Source organism: Musca autumnalis, unplaced genomic scaffold, assembly GCF_047663935.1.
Source record: "Musca autumnalis isolate F117 unplaced genomic scaffold, ASM4766393v1 scaffold_1, whole genome shotgun sequence".
NCBI lineage: Eukaryota > Metazoa > Arthropoda > Insecta > Diptera > Muscidae > Musca > Musca autumnalis.
In genome coordinates, this window is record NW_027411644.1 from 215,659,366 (window position 1) to 215,684,507 (window position 25,142).

The 25,142-nt window shown below is 36.0% G+C and overlaps 1 protein-coding gene across 1 annotated transcript in view; it reads right to left on the reverse strand.

Annotated features, from left to right (window-relative positions):
* Positions 1–2,212: 2,212 nt before the first annotated feature.
* The window catches only part of sosie (oogenesis-related protein sosie), a 36,285-nt gene continuing 13,355 nt past the window's right edge, over positions 2,213–25,142 (reverse strand). Inside the window, exons 2-4 of the mRNA XM_073960113.1 lie at positions 12,949–13,095; positions 3,067–3,243; positions 2,213–2,808 (exon numbers count right to left, since the gene is read on the reverse strand). Of these exons, the coding sequence (XP_073816214.1) occupies positions 2,717–2,808; positions 3,067–3,243; positions 12,949–13,095 (416 nt within the window). The 3' untranslated portion in view covers positions 2,213–2,716. The remainder of the gene's footprint in view (positions 2,809–3,066; positions 3,244–12,948; positions 13,096–25,142) is intronic.

Below are 25,142 nucleotides of genomic sequence, written 5' to 3' on the forward strand. Positions count from 1 at the left end.
TTATCGTCCCAATACGTGCGAAATGTTTGTGGAAACGTTTACATAGTCCGGTCAAAATAGACATGCGTATAAGGGGGAAATAGCAAAAATTCCCACAAAGCTGAATTTTGGTGGGGAGCTAGGGTTGGTCATCGAAGCATCGTCCTAAAAGTCCCCATTGATCCCATGTATGCAAAAAAAGTTATTCGGGGTCAAAGGTCAAATTTTGGGACTTTTTTTGGTTTTTTGGTCAGAACTCAGAAACTATAGGTTCTTTCATTTCGATGCGAAGAAGAGATTTGTAGACAACCATAATTGTAGAGAATTTTCTATTCTACAACTTTTTCTTTAGCCACTTTTTAATCGAACCGAGCGTTTTCGAACCAAATGAAAAACAACTGCGTCATGTCAATTTCCTCTTAGGTGCCGTGGTAATGTGTGCATATTGTGTATTGATTGGCTTGTATCTTAGGAACGGTGACACATATGCGGACATCGTAAGGAGCAAACTTATAGGAAATATTGTAATATAAAACTTTTTCTTTAAACACTTTTTGGTATGTTCTACGGTTTTCGAAATAAGTTTACAATAATCGCGACAGGTCAACTAACGCACAGGTGCCGTAAAATTACTTAAAGTTTCTATATTGCGTGACTCATATCTCAAGAACCGTAGATCCCAGTTCAATGATTTAAAGATCATTTTTATTAAGGAACCTATAGTTTCTGAGTTATGACCAAAAAACCAAAAAAAGTCCCAAAATTTGACCTTTGACCCCGAATAACTTTTTTTGCACACATGGGATCGATGGAGACTTTTAGGACGATGCTTCTAATGGCCAACCCTAGCTCTCCACCAAAATTCAGCTTTGTGGGAACTTTTGCTATTTCAATGTCTATTTTGACCGGACTAACAGAATAGCACCTAAAAAGGTGAATGTAAATGATTATTTAGCAAAGTTTTCAGGTAGTGTTGGGTCTGCCCAGAAAGTTGTTATGGGCTCGGAAACTACGGAAACTGTAAGTGAAAACGTTCGCGTTGATGTTGCGCGAAAGTTTAAGATTGAAATAACCCGACTAGTGGAACAGAATGAGCAATTAAACAATAACTTGGATGAAGAAACAAATAACTGCAGAATTGCTGAAGAAAAGGCTCGTAGGTATGAGTCACAGGTTTGCTGACCTTAAATAGTAAGAATTAATTGGAGGTTGAAGTTCCTGCCTATGACAACCTACTGTGTAGCGAAGCAGGTCTTAGCCAAACGGAGTATTTTAAAACCAGCAGAGAGAGGGATGACATCGAAATTTCCAAGGGTGATCCTATGGCAAGGGTACAAAAGAAAGGTGCCAATGAAGTGTAAATCGATGGTGGTGCTGTAACGGATGCAGCACAAGAACCACCAACCAACATAGTTATGAAGCCACAAAAATGGCAAAGTGGAGAAAACATTATGACATCACTGTTTAATGTCTATGATAAGGAAGTTGCCGGTGCAAATCTTGTCCAGCGTACATTTATACGTCATGTGTCAAGTCATCGTATAATTAAAGAAGAAAATTTTAGTGGCGAGAAATATCCTCTACGAAGAAAATGTTCCCGTCCAAACTGGTTGCTGAAGGTGTTAGGTGCCATCACCTAGAATTAAGTCGTTATAATTCTTTATATTTTTTATCATGAACTTAGAAACTAAGTAATGCCTTCATCAGTTTGAATATGAAAGTAGTTGATAATGAAAAATAATTGTATTAATATCAAAAATGTCTAGTTGTAAAGAAGATAACATACCTACATTATTGTTAAAAGATTAGAATACTTTAAGACCAGAAGAGTGTTTAGTTTTGTATCTAAACTATTTTATGTAAATGGAGTCAGATAAATAGCAAGCAAGAAAATGTTCAATGACGGACCTGTCCTAACTGCTAAAAGATTAGGATCTTTTAAGGCGAGGAGTATGGTGAATTTTGTAGATAAATTGTGCGTTCTATTATTAGATAGAAAATAGAAAGTGTATTTCCAGTGAAAGTTGTTTCACAGTGTTTGCTTACATTTTTGTTACTGTATGCCGAAACCTGGATCAATGTGACTTACTTTTAGTCCCTATATATAAATGGCTTAAATCAATATGGAGAGTAATCAATCATACACCTAACAATTGGTGTGTGTGGGGTTGCTGAGAAATATTAAGTTGAAGTTATATCCACACACAACATATTAATTACAATTATTTTTAAATTTTATTTTTTAAATTGATTTATTCATTATAATTGTTAAATAATAATTTTATTGCATATTAAAATGACATACATATATAGTTAAATGAAAATCACAGATGTAGAAAATTGGGAGGTGCAGTGATTACATTACTTTTTCTCTTCTTGAAGCATTTTCTTCTCCTTCTTCTTAAGCTAGGATTTTATTAAAAAAAAAACACAAATGTAATTTTTAATATGACCATAGTAAGAGTATGTAGATGAATACATGACATAATATATGTATGTATGTCTGGGATTATGTTTTCATTTGTAGTTTGGTTCGTAAAGAATAATTGACGGAATTTTTAGACTACTTTGGTTCATTATTTTCATTAATTTGATTTCCTCTAATATGAAAAAGAAAATTATTTCTAGTGCCAAAAAGTTATTCTACATTAAAATTATTTGTTTTCTTCTTTTGTTTTGAAAATGCTGTGAAATTTTTGTTTTGCTGTTTGCTGCTTTTGTTATTGTTCTACTTTTTTTAAAAGTGATTCTTTAAGCAGGAATAGACAATGGGCGGTAACAGGGATGTCAGCATTGATAACACCATGTCGCTAAGGGCCTGCATTACGGCTGAAATTAAAAAGAAAGGGATAAATGAGAGGGAGGTAATTAATAGTGATAATAATATTAATAATGAACAACAGTTGAATCCAATAGAAAATATACAAACTTTTGAAAGATTTTTAAAAGAATTTCAGTATTTTGTCGCATTATTTTTCAAGTTCTACTGTAATTTAATACAAATTGAATTCATGTAAAATTACAATAATATTTTCTTTCCAATGGTTTTGCGGTTCAAATATCACACTCACACATTTACACACTTACCACCACTGCAGATATCACGCTGTACATCCTCAAAATAGCCTCTCTCGTTGTCACACAAACACAACTTGGTTTTCGACGACATAAACTTGGCAACACCAATGGTCCGATTCGTGTTTTCATAGGTACAGATTAGGCCATCCTCGCACTCATAGTTGCCACTGCATCGATGACGTAGACCTGGCAAAAGTAAACAAACAAAAGCAAATGAGAAATTCAACCAAAATCGCTTCAAAAATTCATATTCATATTTTTTCTCGTTTTGCCATTTGATTTTGAAGTTCTTTTTATGTCCTTTCTTTTATGAGTTTGTATAATATTCGTTTTTATTACTTTGACAATGTGAGATGGATTTAAGGCTGAAGTTAAGGTGAAGGCTGTCATTGGTCAGACGTCTTATGGCTATTGTTTTGGTTTGTTCTACTACATTGTGAGGAAAGAACAATGAATTAAACACAGTTAACACGCATTCATCATCAACAAGGTACAGTTCTCATGTAAATACAAGGTTGTTGTTGTTGTACTAGATTTACACAAATAGAATTTAAAAAACTTTTTTGGTGAACGATATGCATACATATATCACTATACTCACAGGCATTGTTAAAGTATAAGGTTATCCAGGAGACGAATTTCCCAATAAATAATACGCATACATATTTTTCTAAAGGTATGATCACATTAGGCAAATGTGATCTTATGGGACCGGCAGTGTGCGCTTACTGAGAGCAAGTGAGCATAAATTTCAGTGCCTTTGACTAATGTGACCTTGCCTTAAGTTGTATGGTGTTGCGAAAAAATATTTGTATATTCTCCTTCGATTTCAAATCACAACAAGATATTTTGACAATAAATGCAGGTATAAATTGGTTAAACTGGGCCCTGTTTAAAGTTGCACGAGTATACCTAACACTCGCACACCTTTAAGAAGGGCCTAATTTGCCAAACTCCAAAATAATTACTAAACAAGTGAGCAAAGGCTATAGTCGAGACGGGGCCGACTATGTGATACCCTACACTACTACCCCTGTGCCTAAGCTTTTCACTCGTAAACATATTATTTAGGGAGATACTAAAGTTGTCACCTATCTGGTTTTAATACCAAATGATTTAAGGCGAACTGAACCAAACTAATTAATATTTAAAGTTATATTTGAGTACTGTCGACATCTACTTGGAACTGATTGAGAACTTTGCTTAGCGCCTCTTGCAATAACTCTGATATTTTACCATAAATGCCACATTTGTATTAATTTAAAGCTCAGTTGGCTTAGTTTCAATACCAAGCTCTCTCCTTGGAACATGTCCAACAGAAGCAGAAATATCTGACATGGAAATAAAATTCCATAAATTGGAAATTGGGATATCCCAGAGTCTTTTTCAACATCACAAGCATTTCACTAATTTTGGTAACGCAATTGGGAACATTTTAAAGCTCGGAATGTCTTCATTGTTGAAACGCATCCAATCAAAACTAACATACTTGCCAGTATAATTCTAGTAAAACAAGTAAAAAAGTATCAGTCGGCTTTGCCGACAGAGAATACCCTTAGCCTATGTGAATTAAAACTTTCATCTACGGACAGATCGAATGTATTTAGGGTCTTTTCAGAATTTTGTGGCCCTTTTTGGACAATTGAACTTGTCGACAAAAATGTGGATTAGGATTAAATTTCGGATTAGGATTATGTTTCGGAGGAAGTACATAAAGAAATGGACCAACATAGTTCATTATGGAAGTGGATCTTATTTTGAGAATCATATCTTTTCGATATATATCGCGCCCACTAGTCTGTATAACTTTTGGACCAGTATGCCAGAAAGAATGGACTTGTCCACGGATAACATAATATGTCTGCAAACAGGACCACAACGAACAGCAGCGGTATGCATTCCAAAGGATCTTCGAACTGACTTTAAACTGCACTTAGACACAAATGTTGAACTATTGTTTGGGAGATACCCAAAGCAGAGGACCGATATGGACCATTTTACAAGTTAAACTAAATTTGGACAAAATATTGGAAGATTGTAAAGTTACCGTTTCATATACTCCTACACGCATTCATTTCCATCAACTACAACTGCACAATTAGCACAGTTGATAAATTTATCTTCGGTGTAATTAACTACAATCACTGCTACACAATAATTCTCATTCACTCCATATAACTACCCGAATATGTATTCTGGTTTTATTCACCGAAGGGGTCGATCACCTGCCGACAAGACGTGTGGCTCGTCCGCAATCTTGTTACTCGTTAGCTACGATTCGAACACGTTCCTAGCAGTCTCTTAGTAAGCTCCAAGCTCTTAGCAAGCTCCAAGCCTCTTAGCAAGCTCCAAGCCTCTTAGCAAGCTCCAGACTATTTTCAAGCTCCAAGCTCTTAGCAAGCTCCAATCCTCTAAGCAAGATCTAAGTAAGCTCCAAGCTCTTAGTAAGCTCCAAGCTCTGGCAAGCTCCAAGCTCTTAGCAAGCTCGACGCTCATAGGCAACTCAACGATCATAGCCAGCTCATGCTCATAACCAGCTCCTAAATATTAAACGACCTCTTCCCTCCACAGCATCCCGAGCCGAGTCAAACATCCGACGACTGCCGCCAACAAGCCGACTACGACAGAGCCGAGCCGCATACCCGACGATTGCAAACGAGCCGACAGCAACCCGAGTACCACAGAGTCGAGCCACATACCCAACGAACCGACAGCAACCCGAATGCCACAGAGCCGAGCCACATACCCCATGATTGCCAATACTACAGACCCGAGACACACATACGACGATTGTCAACGAGCCGACAACAATCAGAACACCACAGAGCCGAGCCATACACCCGACGACTGCCGAGTTGACAGTCACCCGAATAGCATCCGAATACATCAAAGCCGACGCAAACATACACGATTGCCATCGAGTCCCGTAGGAGTGGACAAATATAGTTCATATTAGGACCTGATCTATATCTGGTAGATATATTACCATGTGTAAAATTCGGACCAAATCGGACACTGCCCCTCAAGAGTTATCGTGCGCACAATTTTTCCGAACATTTTTGAACTTTTGGGGATTAGGAGGAGGGGGTAGGTACCTGTTGGAGTGGCGCGATAAGGCTTATCTTCGAACTTAAAATAAGTTTGGACAAAATATTACGAAAGCCAAGGTTTGGAACGAATCGGTTGATCCGTTCGAGAGTTATCGTACGCTCCAGCCAGACAGACGGACGGACATTGCTAAATCGCCTCCAAATTGTCTGAAACGGATTTCGTCCAAACATACTTGGGATCTAAAAATATTATTTCGATAAGGCACATTTTGCCCGTATAAAAGTGTATATACCCTCGTTAGCATAAATGCTGAGGGTATAAAAATGTGAAAGTAAGATGTGCTTCTAAAAGCGGAGATGTTCGCATAAGAATAAAAATTTGAATTTTTGTCCTTATAAGGTTTTTACCCATTCCGACTCTTGAATATTATCCGACAATCACCAAAATCAATATGCTTCTTCCTCTCTGGGAGCCCTATTAACCACCAAAATGTCGCAATTCGTCCTACCAAAATTGCGTGATTACAAAAAATGGGATCCATTACCGACATTTGCGATATCTCCGTTATATCTCCAGCTACGCTAACCTACTTTGCAACATTGTAAAGGAAATCTTATATTCTTCCCTGACAGGATTTCTTTTTAGAATACGCCTTCTAGAATGTTCTCCACATAAGTTTTTTGCCCATTCCAATCCCTGAATATTATCAATCAATAAGCTTCTTCCTCTGTGGGAACCCCATTAACACTCAAAATTTCGTTCCAATCAAAACTGCGACCTATAGTGCGATAAAAAATGGAAAAATGGGATGTAATATCGGCTATTGCGATATCTCCGTTATTTGTTCACCTGCGCCAACCTACTTTGCATCATTGTAAAGATGGGATTTTCTACTTTCAGAGTCATTCTTTGCTTTGGAAGGTCCCCAACCAAACCTTTGATATTCGTCATTACAATTAAAATCGCAAAAATGAAAAGTTGGGTTTTATTAGTGACTATTGCGATATATTCTTTAGCATCGTTAGAAAGGTGATATTTTCCACTTTCATTGTCAGGTTTTGCTTCTGGTATACCCTTTATACAGGCTGATGTATTCGCTTTGGAAAAAAACGTTGACTTTTTCGCCAAATAATTTTTATATTATATATTTTATCAGACCATCACCAAAATTGCGATCTGTAGCGTGATTACAACGTTTAGATGGGCAGACGGAGGGACGAACACACATAGCAAGATCGACTCAGCTCATCGAGACATTCATTTTGGTATACATAAGTATGGGTCTACGACAGTGTTGCCGAATTTGGCGATTTATTGTCATTTTGACGATTTTTTGGGCCAAAATTGGAAAATGAAAATTTATGCTTTGAAATGACGATTTTTCACTTTAGCCAAAATTGCATGAAATAAAACAGGATAACTATATTTTAACCAAAAGTTAACGGAAGAATTTAAAGAAAATAGTGTTGCAAACTTTTATGAACTTTTTAATGTTCTTAGCAATTTTCAGCAAGGTTGGCTATAGGTACATATCTGGAATACAGGTAGTTTGAGCTTTTTTGTCTCACATTCCAATTATATCGTTTAGGATTGTTGATGGATGAAAATCGTCTATCTCAGTGTGAAAAATGTAGGAGACCAGCTTTCTGTGCTCTTTAAGAGTTCAATTAGTCAGTCATGACCCAAAGACATTGACGGTCACACAGTCAATCAGGCGATATTTCAGCAAAGCTGTCATTCAAAACTCTCAGTGTATTTACCTTGCTGCATTGTTGCAAACTCGATAGCCATGGGGAAACTCTTATCTGATGAAACCTTTTTTTGGCGGTATTTAAGATAGATTAAGTACAGTGCTGCTCAAAACATTTGCAACTGGAATGACTAGTTCATATTTTATATAGTCTTGAGGTAGTTTGTGGATTTGAAATGCAAATATTTTTGTAGATTGATTGTTTATTCGGTCCCTTTTAGTTTCAAAAATTTGTTTGCAAAAACTGGAGTTATTTTACAAAAATTTACAAAACAAAGGTCGAACTCACTTTTGGCTCTGCTCAAAACATTTGCAACTGGGAAAACTTGATTCAAAATCTGAAGAAATTGTTTTTGTTTTGATAATATATTGTGAGTTAAACATTTTATTTAGTATCTGAAGACATCGTTAAAAAGACAGTTAATTATGTAAACTAAAATACCCTTTGGAATCCTGTGCTTTAAGAATAATTGTTAAATACCAAGGTTTTATTCGATATTTAATAGTCTAGAGTCCCTATTAGAGTCCCGGAACTTCCTATATGAATTTGGTTAGCTTAAGCTGATCGGGTCCGATAAGAACTTAAACAGACTTGCAAAATATACTAGTTTTACGTGGTCATATATACGCTTAGAGGCGGTATTTTATTTATTAAATGTTTATACTTATAACTAAATTACAAGTATAAAGGGTAGGGGAAGCCATGACTGCAGAGATTAGAGGCGGTATTATACCAAAGCACCCTGTTATACGACACTTCTGGTGTGTACATGGTGCGATTTTGACATGTTATCTATCCGATTAGTTCATGGATCTGATAAATATCTCGACCTCATGCAATATAAAACACCTTCTACATTTAGGTTCAACTTTTTTGTATAAAGGGACAAATTCTATTATCTTTCCATCTAGTGATCAAGAATATTTTTTCAAGTCATATAACTTAAATATTGATTTAAATCGACGAGAAGTACTCGGTTTCACTACTCGGAAAACAATACCAGATATTTTTTTGCAAAATTTCTATAAAAAATTCCATTTTTCCTGGAAATTACTGTTTTCCACAAAATTTGCCCATTTTGGTATACCGGTATCCTTGGTTTGTATCGGAGGGGTTTGTATAGATTTATCGGTGTCAAGTCTTATTTTAACATCTATTGATGACATCTATTGATCAGGCTAAAACATGTGTTCCTCCGATATTTCACACATTTTGTAACATAAGTGTTCAAAGCTGAATATTCATTTTTAAATCTTGAAAATAGGGTCAATAAAAAATCAAATAACAAAAACAAATATATTTTTTGTTTTACCTTATTAAGGCGAAGGTCATTTTATAGTGATGTTTTAATTAATTCTCTTTCGAGTTGAGCTGTTTTGACCTAAGACGAAGGCCAGGCTGGGATTCGAACCTGGGTCTCCGGCAACCAAGTGACACGGTTGCTGGCGTCTTAGCGTTCTAAACCACCATCAACTTGTCAAAGCTTCCGTTCACAAATATTGATGATCAAAAAATCTTCCGATACAGAAGGTCAGATACTAATAAAGGTGGAAAAAAGCTGTCATAGTATTTGTAATAAAGCATTGAAAAGTAGGGTTGCCATAAGTCGGACTATAGGAAAAGATTGGAATTAAATAACTGGCATTAAAATAAAATAAATAATTCGAATATACAATTTTCAAATGATTTGTGGTATAAATACTAGTTACCAAGCTTAGCCTTCGTCCACCCACTAAAAATGACACTCTAATATACCAGATCATCGGATTTAACCACCCATGAAACGTAGCGTAATGGTTGAATGTGTGGGACTTCAGTGGATTTCTAATTTTTCAATGTACCTCTTAGGTCAAAACAGCTCAACTCGAAAGACAATTAATTAAAACACAAATATATTTCAAAACTCAAAATGTCCCTAAAAATAGATTGAATGTGATATAGGGATCTGAGTTGCAAATGATTTGATCAGCACTGTATATCTTATGTTTTCAGACTCATTGTCATATTCAAATACTTGAATACAACAAAATATGGACTCAAGCTGAAATAAACACAAAGATGTAAACTTCTGCAGTCCAACAATAAAAAACGCCAACAACAATAATAGGCATCAGCACGGCCTTGTTGATCAATGCGTAATGCAAAAACAACAACTTTCTCGTTGTTTTACCCCCGCTTATTGAAGCAACATTTCTATGCTCGTATTCTTTGCAAAGCAAAGAAGACATAAAAACAGTGGTGGATATGAATTTCTTAAGTTCGACTCAATTTGTAGGGTAATCAGCTTTAGGGCCATACAGCAAATGTCTCATTTTGTTTAATTTGCTGGATGGGCTTATTGACCTGTTTATCGATACAGAGTCGGCTGAAAAGGGAACTGATGAAGTTGTTTGGTGACAACTGAAACTATAGTATTCGCTACCCTCCGCCTGCAACTAATCAATTTCATATCCACTGTAAAACATTTTGTTGTTATTCAAATACTTGAATACAACAAAATATGGACTCACGCTGAAATAAACACAAAAATGTAAAATTCTGCAGTCCAACAATAAAAAACGCCAACAACTATAAACGAAAAATTCACATTAAGCAGTAACCAAACCTAGTTTTGGACTATGCTCAAGATTTTTGACGATTTTCCAAATTTTATTGACGATCTGACGATTTTTTGACGATTTCCGATCAACGCTGGTCCACGACCATTATTTCGATGCTTTACAAACTTTTTAGTCAAATCCAACTTATAATACCCTCCCCACATAGTGGTGTAGGGTAAAATTAAATCTACAATTAATTTTTTCTATATGCACAAACATATTTTAATTTTTTATATCCTCCGCTTTTAGGCCTATCCATCTGCCTGGAAGGAGTGTATGCTAACGGCCGAAAGGATCAATTGCTTTAATCCAAAATGTGGTCTTCGTAATATTTTATCCAAACTTAGTTCAAATTGGAAGAATTGTTCTATCAGTCTACTCTTTCGGGTACCACCCCGTAAAGTACAATGAGAATGGATGAACTTTTGCCTGTTAATGCCTAAAATAACATTCATTCCATTTTATTATTGCCTATTAATGACTAAAATAAGTTTTATTCCATTTAAATTTTAAAAAAGGTCCCGCACAAACCAATTTATATTTTTATGATATATGAAATAAAGTTATATATAACATAAAATTATATATATGTTATAATACGATGATGAAATTAGTTAGAAACAAACGGTTATGTCGTGTGCCCCTATACCTTGTTTTCACTTAAATATCCGCTTACAGTGCCTTCAAAAATTGTTTAAATTTCTAAACAATAAAAACTTTAAAGGCTTTTTGTGCGGAACTTTTTTATCGAATCACTTTATAAAAGTCATATCCCTAGTGTACACAGCCCCCAGTGAGTCGTCGTCAGATTACTTGACTCATCCGTAGTCCCCCCAAACAGCAGCCCCACACACAGCATTTAACACCAACCTTTATTTTTCCAATCCCTTGAAATGCATCATTTTTGCAATTTAGCTGCAACCGACTCCGAGATAAAATCGAGGAAATAGTGGACGTTGGTGCAGTAAACCCAGTTGAACAACAACTGCAGCTTACAGCGTTGTGATGGTTACAACGTCAGGTCATGGGATACTTTAATGCTCACCATGAGTTGTGGCATTCGGTCCTCGGAACAGACCGGAGGGGTACATCTCGGGCTGAGCAGATTGATAGCTATACGTTTTTCTCGGTCAATGAGAACGCCCCAACCAGAATTGGAGGAGAGTGTAACAGTTCGGCAGACATAACCGTCGTGTTTCTTGGGTCAAACCATCTCCTCATACCTGCCTTCATCAGCAGACCGCCCGATTTCATCACCTCTGAACGCCGTGCTTTCATCAATCAAGGATAGCTATTTGGCCTAGTTTCAGTGAGTCCACTAATCACCGCTTCAGAGAAATTCCCAACCGTTTCGATGTTCAGGTAGCAGAAAGGACGTCCTGAGACATCATCATCATCCTCTTTGGGACCAAAGAACTTTCTCCCAGAAATTTGTCAGAATAGGTCCACTTTTTCATATATCCCCCCATAGGACGGTACCTTCTGATTGTTCGCTATTTTGAAGGCTCTAACTCGGTAAATAGTCTTCGTTGGGGATATACAGGTCTATGTTTTGATGTAACCCATAGAAGCGATTTTCGGAATTTTAAAAATTTTAGCCGCATTATCTGATGTGCTACTTAGTCTTCGTTGGACCCCCAGAGGACGTACCACCCAATTTGATGATTTGGACACACCATCCTACCGAAATGGTTGAAATTTGGCAAATTGTATTCAACATGGGTATAACCAATATCTACAGAGAATTGTGAGTGAAGATGTACGTTTTAATATAGCTGTCATTAGAGGGATATGGCGGGTTCATAGAAATGGGTAGAAAATCTCCACGCAGAAAATGATAAATATAGGATAATTTTTTGGAATGTAGACAGCTACCTCCTCATTTTACACATTTTCAATTTGTGCATGCATTGTCGAAATGGAATGACTGTAACATGGTATTAAACCTTGTTTAAAGAAGTGATATACTCCAGTTAGTGATATATTCCACTTCTCCTAAGAATAAGGATTGATGTGGCGCAGAACTTAAAACTCAACTTAACGCCGTTGGTACTTGTTTTAGTTGGTTTTTATGTCATTAGTGAACATTAGCGAGCGTGGTCGTTCTAATTATGACAGCATTACTGTGATAACGCCCCACAGTACAGCCCCATATGCATTACACACACGAGTATGTATATTATATCCAACTTATGAAAAACAAATAGTGTTTTTATTTTAAAAATATTCTAAGAATAGTGTCATCTAATTATTCTCTACGGAATTAAACAAACAAAACTATGCACAATTACATTTTCTAATGAAGGAACATATTTTTCTAACTGAAGTGTACAACAAATATAGCAGCTCATCATTAGGGCTGTTTTTGTTTTAAATATGCAAAGGACACAGATTCATTCCATTTTTGTGACATGGAAACAGCAACAGTGAGTGAATACAAACAATTATAAGGTACAAAAAATTTGTAAGCACACAATTAAATGAATTACCTTTTACAACATCTGGACATAGACCATTGTTGGGAGGATTGTCATTGCCACATAAACATCGCATTTTATAATCATCTGGATCTCGAACACAACTTGAGTTTTCTATCGCTGAACATTCCTCGTGTGTGGTGCACTCGCGACCTTTGACTGAAAAGAGAAAATAACAAAAAAAAAATGATTACGTTGTAAATAAACAGTTAAAACAAAATTAATATTTTTAACATCGTCTGGACCGATTTGGATGATTTATTTTTTGAAATGATTATCATAGTCCAACTTAGGTTTTTACGGAATGAAAAATTGACTATTTATGTAAAATTTCAATAAAATATGAAATGAGTGACGGAATTTGATCCAGAAATAAAGTTGCCAAATTATATTAAAATCGGTTCAGATTTGGATATATGTAGCTCCCATATATGTTCATATGTATATTTTCGGCCAATTTCATGTATTCGACGAACCAAACACAAAATTGTTCTGCGATTTTGATGAAATTTATGCAAATTTGACGGAATTTAGTATAGAAAAACTTCGCCTAATTCACGCAGAGAAAAAATATGATTAATCCAACAATATTCGAAGAGCAAAATATGTATTGTAAAGATATTGTTAAATTCCAAATGTAGTATTGTGATTCCAACAATTGGGTTTTGTTAAAACCAAAAATAGTTTTTGTCAACTGGACAATAGTTCTCTCTTTTCTTCGATAATTTTTTCTCTTCTCTCGCCATTCGATGCCGTGTTAAAAAAAAAAAACAATTATGGTGAGGTTTGTTTGTATGACATGATGCCTTTATCTTTGTTTTTGTGTGTATGTATACCAACAATGAGACTCTTGTTTTTATTTGTTTCTGTTTTGTTTCATTCTTCTATCTTCATTGTGCTTTGAGGTTTGGTGTTATACCGGAGTTTCTTATGGTTTTGTTTGTCTTTGTTGTCAGCCAATTCAGCAAACCATGTATTGTGTTCATCAATGATTGCAATATTATACGCGACATTTATATCCAAGTTATATGAAAAGTGTATATGAGAAGTATATACACTCAAATCCAAAATTTCTGGGCTGGTTTTCTGGGTTGACAATACTTTTTGTAATCAAAATTAGATTATGATAGTTCCTACAATCGGTATTGTTAACGATTTTTACAATATTGCGGAAATTCGAAAGTTGTTTTTGTTTTCTATGTTTGGAACAAAAGATGGTATTTTTGGATTTGGATGACAATGTTTGAACAAAACAAATACATTTTTGGAACCAAAACAAATATTTTTGTTCCAACAAAAGCGAAAAATATTTTTTGTCTGCGTGTTATTTGGAAATTCAACAAAATATATAGCCTATTTTCACCGGGTACCATCCCTTTACATTCCCTGACAATTTCAGGAAAATTAGTTCAGCAGTTTTTGTAGAAAAGATTGAAACTGAAAATTGAAAAAAGTTGGCATGGTCAAATGTTCTTTGCACAAAAACCTACATTGGGTTATGAGGAACATTTCACAATTATCCAAATCGGTCCAGCCGTTCTCAACTGATGCCATTGCCAACTATTTTTACTTATAAAGATATAACTTTATTTCATATATCATAAAAATTGGAATAAAAGTTATTTTAGTAATTTAGTAAAGGAAAATATTTTATTTTCAATTCGTAGTATTTCTTCAAAAAAAAATTCAAAGTGGTTTGTACCGAACCTTTTTTATAATAAAATGGAATTAATGTTATTTTAGGCATTAATAGGCAAAAGTTCATTCATTCTCACTACAGGAAATCATTTTTGAAAAAAAATGTAAAAAAGTAATAACCCTAATGTACATATGTATGCATATATTTAATCCTACATTTTATTCCTATGTTTATTTTCTTAATTTTCCACACACATCCGCATCACACCCCACAACACATATCGCTGCTAATTTGTTTATTTTGGATAATGTGAAATAAATTGAAGGTGTGCGCACAACAATCGCTGCTAAACTGCAAATTATCACATCAAGCAAATCAAATACCAATTACGAATGTCTGTCTGTTCGTATCGTCTATCTAATATCTCTCAAGTAAAACAATATGTAGTTCGAAATATGACAAGCATGACAAACATAGCCATAGCAGTTTGTTTAGGAAATCTAATTCCAATATTTGTATTGTAATAAAGTAAACAAACAACGCAGGGGAGAGTTAAGAATGTGTTCATGTTCATAGGTTGATTCTACTTTGAGTGGGGGGGGGGGGGGTGTCTTAGCTGGTTCTCACAGTTCTAATCGTTTCTTCAAAAGTAAGACCTGAACGATTAAAACATTTTTATTTACAAATTCCAAAAAATAATGACCAAATAAATATCAGAAATAATGTACTGTATCTTCCGAAACAGGGGGAGTTACGCTCCGAAATTTATGTTATAACTTAGTTTTGTCATACACTTTAATTATATGTTTTCAAAATAACTATTGGAAGAAGGAAAAAAATTGGGGATGTAAGGGTAATAATTTGCAACCGAATTTAGATATGTTTCTGAAATTTTGCACAACCTCAGTCTGTATCCGTGGGAAATAATGGACCAAATATGAACAACATCTGATAATATTTTGGTATAGCCCCCATATAACGATACCTCCCGATTTTTGGTATTTTGAGGATTTAAGCTATATTTTCAGGCAATTTATCAGCAAGTGTTGCGGCTAGTTACAGTCTTGATTTGGTTATTCGAAATCTAGGAAATTCAGTTTATTTTGTCAAAAAAGAATTGGATTGAACATTGCAGAAAATTTCGCTCATTTACTCAAAGAGTGGCACATTTCAAAAAACCCAGTTTCGATAAAAACCCGTTTTAATTCGGAAATAGAAATTTGACTACCAAGCTTAAAAAATTATTACACAAAAAAATAAAATAACTTCTTGGACCATATTTTGCAAATATCTAGATAGATATAAGTGCTAAATTTCTGTGCAAGATCAATCATAATTTGAACTGTTTTAGTGCTACACAAAATCAAAAAACGTTTTTGTTGAGTTATGACAAACCCGTTGTAAATGAGCTGTAACTCGTTGAGTTTTAGGGATATGAGCACGAAAATTTGACAAAAGATAAAGTAGAAGTCGTAGAAAAAAACAGAAATTGCTAACTTAGAAAACGCATTTTTTGAGTTATGCCACTCTTTGAGTAAATGAGCGATTTATAGTAACGCTCCATTTAACAAAAGTAGATTACACTTAAAAACACAATAACAATAATATTTTTTGAAAATTTATTGATATATAATCCCAGCAAATATTCGGATACATTAGTCATTACGTAACCCATTACAAAGTAATGTAAACAAGCTTCTTTTCCCATTACAAGTAATCTGAAAAGTAATGGGATACTTCTTAAAAAAATTACAAGGCAAACCTACTTACTTTGCTCCTCACTAAGTAATGAGGACGGTGGCACAGTGAGTGTGTGTCCGACTATAAATCCTAGGGTTGTGTGTTCAACGCTCACTGTCGGCACGCGAGTTTTTTTTAATTAAAAAATAACAGTTCGTGGTGCACATGTGCACTGCACATTTAAGTTCTTAAGCAACCCTTAATGTTCGTGTGCGTAGTATGTAGTGTATTTGGCTAGAAATCAGAGGGTTCGTGTGTTCAACTCGCTCAGCGAGCGAAATAAAATAAAGTAAAATGAAAATAAGAAGTGTGTTGAAATCAAAAACAAATTCTCCACATCAACTGTTCTAAAAATAGAATTTTTTTCAACTTACTTTTCAACTTCTAGTGGCCACAGAATAACTAGTTATTCTAGTGGTCATAAAACAAGTAAAAAAGTATCAGTCGGCTTTGCCAACAGAGATATACCCTCAGCCTGTGTATATTGAAAAAATTTTTCCCAAAAAACGTATGTATTTAGGGGGTTTTAAAAATTTTGGGCGTTTGAACCGACAAAAATGTTGATTAGGATTAAAGATCAAAAGTTTTGCGGAGGAGATACTGAAAGGAATGGATCGACATTGACCGTTATGGAAGTGGATCTCCAGCCACAACATATGGTGCCATAGGGGGTTTTTACACTCTTCGGTAGTATGGACTTGCCCCTAAAAAACTTTTACCATCGTAATTGAGGCAGCGAATGCAAGTTGCTTCAACAAAAATAAAAGTGATTCGAGAGATGGTCCTAAACTGAACTTTTCGGACATTTTGTGTGGGGGGTACCCGAAGGAGTGGACCAATTGAGACAATTTTGGAACCTCATATTAATCTGATAGAAAGTTTACGCTATACAAAGTATGGACCAAATCTGTCACTCCCTTCAAGAGTTATCGTGCGCACAAACTTTCCGAACATTTTCGGACTTTTGTGGGGGGAGGTACCGGAAGGAGTGGACCGATGTAGCTCATCTTCGAACTTAAACTAAGTTTGGGCAAAATATTACGAAAGCCAAAATGTGAACCAAATCGGTTCATCCGTTCGAGAGTTATAGTGCGCTCCAGCCAGCAGGACAGACAGACAGACGGACGGACATTGCTCAATCGACTCCAAATTATCTGAAACACATTTCGTCCAAACATACTTGGGGTCTAAAACCATTATTTCGATGAGGCACATTTTCATCGTATCAAAGTGTATATACCCTCCTTAGCCTAAAGACTGAGGGTATAATAACTACAAACTGAGTGCGACATGCCCTTGTAAAAATAATGGGCAAGAAAGGGAGTTTGCGAGTAGTTACGGCTGCCAAAATTCCCTTACAAAACCCATGATTTTGGGAGGACTTTTTTGCTGGGATTATATACCTCCAAGTCCCAATCTAGTTTTATATCCTCAGTCTTTAGGCTGGAAGGGTATATACACTTTGATACGACCAAAAATGTGCGTCATCGAAATAACGGTTTTAGACGAAGTATGTTTGGACGAAATTCTTTTCAAACAATTTTGAGTTGATTTAGCCATGTCCGTCCGTCTGTGTGTCTGTCTGTATGACTGGCTGGTGCGCACGATTACTCTCGAACGGATCAACTGATACGAACCAAATTTTGGGTATGGTAATATTTTGTACAAGCTTAGTTTAAGTTCGAAGATTGGGCATATCGGTCCATTCTTTCGGGTACCTCCCCCACCAAAGTTCAACAATTTACTGTAAAATGGTGCGAACGAGAACTCTGGAAGGGAGCAATCGATTCGGTCCAAACTTTGCACATCGTATTGTTTCTTCCAGATATAGATAGGGTTCGAATATGGACTATATCGGTCCACTCCTTCGGGTACCTAACACACAAAATTTCTTGCATTTAATAGTGAATAACTGAGCGAAGATTACAACAACAAAAAACTAAAAACAACATTTTAGTCAGCAGAGTGTCTGTAGTCGATACAATAGAAAACATGCAAAGTACGGAGCTGTTCAAAACCGGAGGCGACACGCTAATAACATGTAGTCCACAAGAAAGGAAATAAGACTGAATGCTCTAACTATAGGGGCATAAGTCTTCTCCCTATTGCCTACAATATATTGTCAGGGATACTATGCGAACAACTAAAGCCTATGGTCAATGAAATAATTGGACCATACCAATGCGGCTTTAGACCTGGCAAATCCAACATTGACCAGATATTTACCCTGCGACAAATCCTGGAGATGACCCAAGAGATGCAGATCGACACCTACCATCTTTTTGTCGATTACAAAGCAGCCTTCGACAGCCCCCTCCGTTCAAAGGTATTCCAAGCCATGTATGAATTTGGTATCCCTGCAATGCTCATCCGGCTTTGTAGAATGAGATTAACTGATACACGATCCTCAGTTAAAATAGGAAAGAACCTCTACGAAGAGTTTGGTACCAAAAGAGGTTTCAGACAAGGTGATGGCCTCTCGTGTGATCTTTTCAACATTCTGCTGGAAAAGGTTATACAAGATGCGAAGGTGAAAAGAAGTGGTACAATATATACAAGCAGCCATATGTTAATTGCTTATGCCGATGACATTGACATCATAGCACAGTGGTGGCACTTACATGGGAAAGTGTGACAAAAATAGTTCTAGATAACATATCGAACTGAAATTTTTATCAATGGGTCCTCGTGGCCAAAAAACACTCTAACAAAAATAATGCAGTCCTACGTCCAAGATTTCGCGTGGTCCCCTTGTAACGAATCATCTTGAATTTAAGTTTTTTACTGTTACCAAGACATTGATCAACCAAATTTGCTGTAATCCGGTACCAGGAGTTATTATTGCATAGTAAGGATCCCCACGAAAAATTGTCAGTATTGGTTCATGATTTAGTTTACTCCCCATATGATTTATATATCGATTTATTTGGGCATATGTCAACCAAATATTCTAACCGAATTGGTTTTAATAATTAACTCAGAGTTCAGAACACCACCTTATAAAGACATTTTATATCGGTACAGCCTCCATATAGGGTTGCCATACTTTTTCGGTACTTTATAAGCTTTAATCACCTTTTTCTGCAGAATTACTTGTAATAATGTATTTTTAGTCCTCAGTGCAGGGAAAATCTCCACGTTTTGGCGTGGCCCAACATTAGGGTGTCCCAAAGTTATCATGACAATAGAAATCTCTAATAGTACAAAAACACTATAATGAACATAAATATAAGAAAGGATAATAACAAGTAAAAAAGTATCAGTCGGCTTTGCCGACAGAGATATACCCTCAGCTTGTGTATATTGAAAAAATGTTTCCCAAAATAAGTATGTATTTAGGTCGTTTTAAAAATTTTGGGCGTTTAAAACGATAAAAATGTTGATTAGGATTAAAGATCAAAAGTTTTGCGGAGGAGATACTAAAAGGAATGGATCGACATTTACAGTTATGGAAGTGGATCTCCAGCCACAAAATATGGTGCCATAGGGGGTTTTTACACTAATCGGGCTGTTTGCTCAAGAAGTATACACTTGCCCCTAAAAAAACGTTTACCATCGTAATTGAGGCAGCGAATGCAAGTTGCTTCAACAAAAATCAAAGTGATTCGATATCAGGTCTTAAAGTGAACTTATCCGAAATTGTGTGTGGGAGGTACCGGATGGAGTGGACAAATATAGTCCATATTTGAACCTAATCTATATCTGGTAGATATATTAGGATGTATAAAGTATAGACTAATTCGGCCACTCACTTCAAGAGTTACCGTACGAACCATTTTTCCAAACATTTTTGAACTTTTGTAGGGGAGGTACCTGAAGGAGTGGACCGATATGGCTTATCTTCAAACTTAAACTATGTTTGGACAAAATATTACTAAGGCAAAATTTTAGACCGAATCGGCAGATCCGTTCGAGAGTTATCTCGCGCTCCAACCACCTCACACGGTGTCATAGAGGTTTTTTGCAACTTTCAGGCTATTTTCTCAGGAAGTATGGACTTGCCCCTGATGAAACTTGTACCGTCGTATGGAGGGCAGCAAATACAAGTTGCTAAAACAAAAATCAAAGCGATTCGAAAGATGGCCCTAAACTGAACTTTTCCGAAATTTTGTGTGGGAGGTACCCGAAGGAATGGACCGATTGAGTCCATATTGAAACCTTATTTAAGTCTCGTACACGTTTCACGATGGGCAAAGTATGGACCAAATCGGTTACTCCCTTCAAGAGTTATCGTGCGCACAAAATTTCCGAACATTTTCGAACTTTTGTGGGGGAGGTACCGGAAGAAGTGGACCGATATAGCCCATCTTCGAACTTAAATTAAGTTTGGATAAAGCCAAAATTTGAACCGAATCTGTTTATCCGTTCGAGAGTTACCGTGCGCTCCAGCCAGCCAGACAGACAGACGGACGGACATTGCTCAATCAACTCCAAATTGTCTGAAACACATTTCGTCCAAACATACTTGGGGGATGAGGCACATTTTGCCCGTATGAAAGTGTATATACCCTCGTTAGCATAAATGCTGAGGGTATAAAAAAAATTTAAAAAATACAAAAAATATAAATTCAGCAATTAAACAAGTAAGAACAGACTATAGTCGGACGGGGCCGACCATGTGATACCCTATACCACTAAACGCGTCTTCTTGGGATAAAGTTATAAGATGTGCATTAGAAATTTTACCAATTTTCACACAAAAGTTTTGATCAATTTAACCCGCTAAATATTATCCGATCATACCGTTGACTTGCACGCTACTTCTTCATCTCAAACCAAAACTACGTTTAAAATTTCGCGCCGATCGGACTATTATTGCGACCTACAGAGCGGCTACAAAATCGAGCAAAAATTTTGTTTTTGGTCCATTTCATCCCTTTAACATTTCACGATCATCGCCAAAAACTAATCAGTTCTATTCTGGTCCAAACCCGACCTCCATACTAAATTTCGTGACAATCGGTCCATAATTGCGGCCTCTAGCTTGATTACAATTTTTAATGGACGGACAGACGGACGGACGGACACACATCGCTAAATCGCTTTATCTCGTCGAGATATGAAGTTTGGTATACCACATGAGGGGTCTACGACGAATATTTCGCGGCGTTACATGAATTTTTGGGAAAACAAACTTATTATACCCTTTTCCACATTGTGGTATAGGGTATAAAAAGGTAGTTAAACTTTTGGTCATAACAGCCAAAACCGCAAATTTCCGCAAAAAGTCTATACAGCTTTGAAATGTACAGGCGCTAGGCTATAATTTGATACTAGTGTCCATTTGTGCGAATTTTTGGAAAGTAACTAAAACTTTAAGGAAATCCACACATTTATATTAAATATTTTAATTTTGACCAATATTATAACCAAAATATTTGGCAACCCTAGCAATTTAGAGGAAATTTCATAACTAGAAAAATGAAGCTTAGACAATTTACTAAATGATTCAACTTAAGTTAAGGCGTTAATAATAGACATTTGTTTCATAAATTCGCTTAGAATATAAAATTTTTTTCTCATTTTTAAATCCATTTTTTCTTCAAAATTAGTCATGTTTGTGAAGCTTTTTCTCCTTAAGAACCGCGAAAAATGGAAAAAATTATTTGAGTTTCGAAAAATTTGGAATGTTTTGAAGCGATTTGCATCTTTTAATTTTTAAAACGATGACATGATTTGTTTGATTTTTGTCGTTGGGCGCATCCACTGTGCATAGGTCGATCGGTAAAGGAAGTAAGTGATACCTTTGAAAAAGTCGAAACGGAATCGGCTAAAGTGGGTCTGGCGGTAAACGGCGAGAAGACAAAGTTAATGGTGTCGTCGCGCAATGTGTCCAGAGATATCGGGCCAACTGTTGACGTTGGTTCCTATAATTTTGAGGTAGTAAGGGACTTCGTCTATCTCGGCATTGCTGAAAACACCAGCAACAACATCAGTTGTGAAATTAAAAGAAGAATTATATTTACCAACATATCCTACTTTGGCTCAAGTAAGCAGTTTAATAACAAAGCCACATCTCGTCAAACGAAAACAACGCTTTACAAAACACTGATACTAAGCGTGCTGATGTAGGGTTCCGAAGCCTGGGTACTTGCGCAAGCAGACAAGGCAGTGTTGGTGTGTTGGAGAGAAAAATTCTTCGAAAGATCTATGGACCAGTCTGCGTTGACGGTGAATATCGACGTCGTATGAACCACGAGCTGTATCTGCTATATAGCGACATCCGAATAGATAAACGTTTCGAGATGCAACGATTGCGTTGGCTAGGCCATATCATAAGAATGAGCGATGATGAACCCGCTAAAAAGCGGTGCACGCAGAATTGTCAGGCCTAAGCATAGATGGAGCAAACAAGTGGATAAAGAAATGAAAAGGCGCGGTATTCCAGAAAGCGAAGCAGCAAACAGAGAGAATTGGAGATATTTTCTTAGTTCGGCTTATGGAACAAATGTTCTGAATGGGCTAGCTAAGTAAGTAAGTCGGCCACGATTGAATTCATTAAACCAGTTTTACATAGTGCTTTTGGATCCATCAACATACAATGATTTAATTTGATCGATGGACTCTTGCCGTGATTATCCACGTCGAAAGTTGTGAAATATGAACGGATGAAAATGTTCACAAGACAACACAACACATGAACGTATGTCAAACTGTTCTGAGTACGTTTACGCTAAAAAACTGTCAAACTTTCCAAAAAATTGTCAAATGGCATCTGGCTACGTGTTACATAGGCCGCAAACTTGTCTAGTTCCCCTTGTACATACTCAATTTCAGCTATTTTGGTGGGATAATGAGGCTAAAACCTTCAAAATACCGAAAATCAGGCAGTTCCGTGCTTGGGAGCTATATCGAAACGTGGAACGTTCTACTCTATTTTCAATACCAAACATAGTAGTAGTAATATAAATTTCTGTACCAAAAGCTCTATCTTAAATACTGCATGCTGTATCTTTATTTCAACAGACAGACGGACCTCGTTATATCGATTTATAATATTAGCTTCACATTTTCTTTTATTTCTACACCACACTGTGTCTATGTGCATTTGTATGTAACATGCATAAAGAAACGAAATAGACCCATAGTTCCTTCTAGGGATATACGTAGTATCCGTCCGTTCGCAACATACAGGTAGCATTTATTTAGCGATTCAGCTGAAAATTGGGCAATATAATTGCTATTGCTTTTGGTGAAAATCGGTTCAGATTTGGATATAGCTCCCATATATATTTTCGGCCGATTTCACTTATTTGCTGCACCGAAGACGCTATAGATAGATGTCTAGAAATATTCGGTCGAGATTTGGATATAGCTTTCAGCCGTGTTCGTGTATTTAATGCACCAAACACGCTATGTACGCATGCACAATTTCAATGAAATTTTGAATGCGTGATGAAATTTTGTCTAGTAATAAACTCGCTATATCTAACCAATTTTGACACTGTGTTACGAAAATCTTTCTAGAAATATGTTTGGTAAATTATATTAAAATCCCTTACATCCAAATATATATTTACATATTCACAGTGGTGTAGGGCATCACATAGTCGGGCGTACCCGACTTTGATCCTTTCCTTTTTTTTTTTTTTTTTTTTGAGACAAATGTTCTCTAATGTCCAGTCCAATTCTTTTTCGACAAATTAAATTGGAATACCTAGATTCCGAATAATCGAAGTTTGGCTACAACTGAATGAATGGAAAATGTAGCTTAAATCCTTAAAATACCGGGCGGTACAGATTTATAGGAGGGCTATATCACAATTTTTGGTGGAGAAGATATATAACTAACAAGAATTTTCAAAAAATCAGCTTATTTGGTCTAAGATGTGGGCAAAATCCTCAAAATACCAATTACACTGTGCGCCAAAAAAAAGACAAGGAAAACTGAGTAGATTATGAAAGTAGAGCTAAAAATATGAGACACGTGTTTTTAAAGTTTACATCAGTAGTGCGATTCTCTAACTCATTTTTTGAGTTACCGACAAAAATCGTTAACGTTAAAACGCAAAATTATGAATGAAAATTCAAATATGTGTTGACAACACCGCTACTGTCGGTAGAACTTTACGAATCTCTGAATAAAAGAAATCTGATATAGGGTTTAGGGCCATATTTTACAATTTTTATCTAGATTGTCATTGTGATTTGAAACTATAAATATCTTATTTGAAATATTTGTGATGAATATATATTTAAAAAATATAGAAAATCCAGGCCGGATTTCGTAAAATTGCGTATTTTTTAGTACTTTTAACTTAAATTACGTAGTTAGGATAAGCCATTGGTTGCTTATATTGTATGTGAAAATACGTGAGAGGTTTACGGCTATGGTCCAGTGCAAATATAGTTGTCATAAGGGCTCTCACATGCAGGATTTGTCGTGGTCCAATATAATATAATGATGGCAGTAACTTCTGTTTTGGTGACATTCAGGGAATTAACCCTAGATACACGTATCTAATATTTTTAGCTCTACTTTAATAATCTACGCGGGTTTTCCCATCATTTTGAAAAAAATTGAATTTTTGTAATTCTATACACACATTCTCCACAATATTTGGTGGAGAATGTTTGTGTCCACTGGTCAGAAAATGTTGCTCAAATTCCCCAAAATACTGAAAATCTGGAGGTACCTGAAAAGGGGCCTATACCCAAACGTGAACCTATGTCCACCATTTTTGGTGGAAAAGTTTAGTGACCACTAGAAACCCTAACTACCAAATTACAACTAATTTGGAAGGAGAGTGTGGCTTAAATCCTCAAATACCGAATATTAGGAGGTACCATTTTATGGGGGCTATACCAAAATATTAGCCGATATTGT